Here is a 2,356-nt window from a genome sequence, read left to right as displayed (position 1 = left end):
CAATAAAGGGGAAGGCACATGTTTGGACTTTTAATCATTCTATCTAAAAATCACATCCATTGATTTGCCTTTCCATCCTAACGTTAAGAAAATGTGGAAGATTTGCTCTATTTCCTGCAAAACCCGACCAATATGTGTTTGAGCCCAATAAGGATTCTTACTCAGACTAAATGGGTAGTAGGATGATTGGGCTTCTTAGATGAGAGTTAAATCAGGTCAGATTGAGCAACGTGTTTGGAGCCATATGGTTCCCTTTTAGGAAATTAGCGTGAGGCCATCATATAACCCATAAACACCCCTGAGGCTCACGTGTAAAATGTTTGCTGGGAAGCCTGAGAAAAAAGGGAAAAAAACGGTCTGCCATCAGGGGTATTAAAGAAATTAAGTCTGGAAATACATTTTCCTTTTAAATACCAATAAATGTAATGTTTACATTAGGCCTTAGAGCCCTGTATGAATGTTAGTGAGGCTTCAGAAGAAAATATGGCAAAAGTCAACGCAGAGGATTCAGCTTAAGCTAGCCGACCATTTTCACTCAGGAGTTTCTGAAAACAAACAAAAAAAGAACGCTTCTCGATTAAATTAAGTTTATAATGTTCATTAAAAGCAAATAGATCCATTACAGCATGTTATGTTATTTTATTAGCCAGTAGTGCAGATTAACTGTGATGTAGAGTACAGCTCCATTTTTCCTAAGATAACACGTCAGACAGCTTAACAACACAAACACCAACAGGCCGGTCAGTCATGTTTGCAAAGAAAATGGGGAAAAAAAGTGACAAATACATGAGCGTTTTCCACTGAGCTTCCTACAGCTTTAAAATAAGCATGGAAATGGTGCAGATAACCTCAGATCATGTATAAAATGGAGACGATCTTAGATTAATACCCTTTAAAAGGCATTTCAAAGAGTTTCTAAGATGAGTAAAACTGTAAGAAGTGATTAAAATAGGCAGGTATGTTAGAACAGTGCAGAGCATAAAGTCTTTGTTGCGTTTTCTGTTTCATATAATTAAAGCATGCAAGCAAATACAAAACAATATTCTGCAGAGAAGGGATGAATAAAGAAAAGATTTTGACGTAGATCCTTCTAATCTCTTGATTCTGATTCTACCCACTGATTTGCTTCCCCCCGTCTCAACAGTTTGCACCCAGTCTGTCCAACAGTGAATCATAACTGCACAGAGACAGAGGGGATAAAGAAAAACACAACATCGACAGATCTTAACCTCCCACACAGAAAGCTGCTTCCTACTAATAGAGCGGATAGTGTTTAGACAGAGGAGGAGGCTGATGTAGTGAAATATAACCCGTCACTGCAGAGCAGCTATCATTTAAAAAGAGGGGAAACTGACTGATGCAGCAGACGGCGGCCAACAATAGTTTCCTATAAATTCATGATGAACTGCGCTGCGGATGAAGGTTATTGTTCAACTGCTGAAGTCGGGTGAGCTGAAGGCGGAAGCTGAACCACAGATCATGATATCCAGAGGGGTTTTGTTTGCGCTCAGGCAGCGAGCGGCCCCAGCCTCAGCTCCACATGGTGGCTGAGCCAAATGGGCTCAGGGGGGGCGTCGCCTCCCTCCTCGCTGGCCCGGATGGGAGCCGCCAGGTTACGGAAGTCGTGGCGCATCCTGAACGTAACGGTGACGTCTGCGTCTTCTTCTTTCTGAGGGATCACTTTGATGAAGAAGCCGATCTTGTTGGACTTCCTGAAGGCAACGATGCTGCAGAAAGGACAGAGGTGATGAGAAGAGTCCTCTAGCTCTGATGCTACGTTCACACCTAAAGCAGCAGGAGCAGCTAGTTTACATGCGAAGTCAATAGTTGACGCGCATCAAGGCGCAGCAAAATGTCCCGCAGCGCGTTTTGAGCAGCAGCAGCAGCGCGTCATGAGCTTCTGAGCATCTGAGACGCGGAACGCGCTGCAAACGCAGCAGCTGCTGAAGTTGGAATAATTGAATCTTTGTTGCTCCAGGTTCGCACCTCATCAACCAATCAGAGAAGCTGATCTGGGAGCTGGCAGGTAGACAGACACATCGCTGATGATACAGATCACTATGATCACTCCTCTGAAACGGTTTATTAACGTCTAAATTAGGGGTGGAACGGTTCACAAAATCCACGGTTCGGTTCACCGTTTCGTGGTCACGGTTTTCGGTTCGGTATATGTTGATTGTTAGCCTGACATGTTGGTCGTGTTGCTGTTAGCATAAACAAAACGTGTTGCACAATGCTTGCACACTGTTGCACCTTTATCCACAACTGTCTTTCCGCCGTCATCGTAGGTCACTCTAAATGCAAAGTGGTCCCATACAGCAGACCTATAAAGTGCTGCTGGCGCGTCTTCCAACTC

General features: G+C 43.8%; 1 protein-coding gene across 1 annotated transcript in view; it reads right to left on the bottom strand.

The window, feature by feature from the left end:
* Positions 1-589: 589 nt before the first annotated feature.
* Positions 590-2,356, bottom strand: part of dctn4 (dynactin subunit 4) — a 20,226-nt gene continuing 18,459 nt past the window's right edge. Inside the window, exon 12 of the mRNA XM_015376790.1 lies at positions 590-1,837. Within this exon, the coding sequence (XP_015232276.1) occupies positions 1,508-1,837 (330 nt within the window). The 3' untranslated portion in view covers positions 590-1,507. The remainder of the gene's footprint in view (positions 1,838-2,356) is intronic.

This window comes from Cyprinodon variegatus, unplaced genomic scaffold (genome assembly GCF_000732505.1).
Source record: "Cyprinodon variegatus isolate N-32 unplaced genomic scaffold, C_variegatus-1.0 Scaffold8, whole genome shotgun sequence".
NCBI lineage: Eukaryota > Metazoa > Chordata > Actinopteri > Cyprinodontiformes > Cyprinodontidae > Cyprinodon > Cyprinodon variegatus.
The sequence above is the reverse complement of the archived record's forward strand: the minus strand, read 5'-3'. Positions and strand labels throughout refer to the sequence as shown.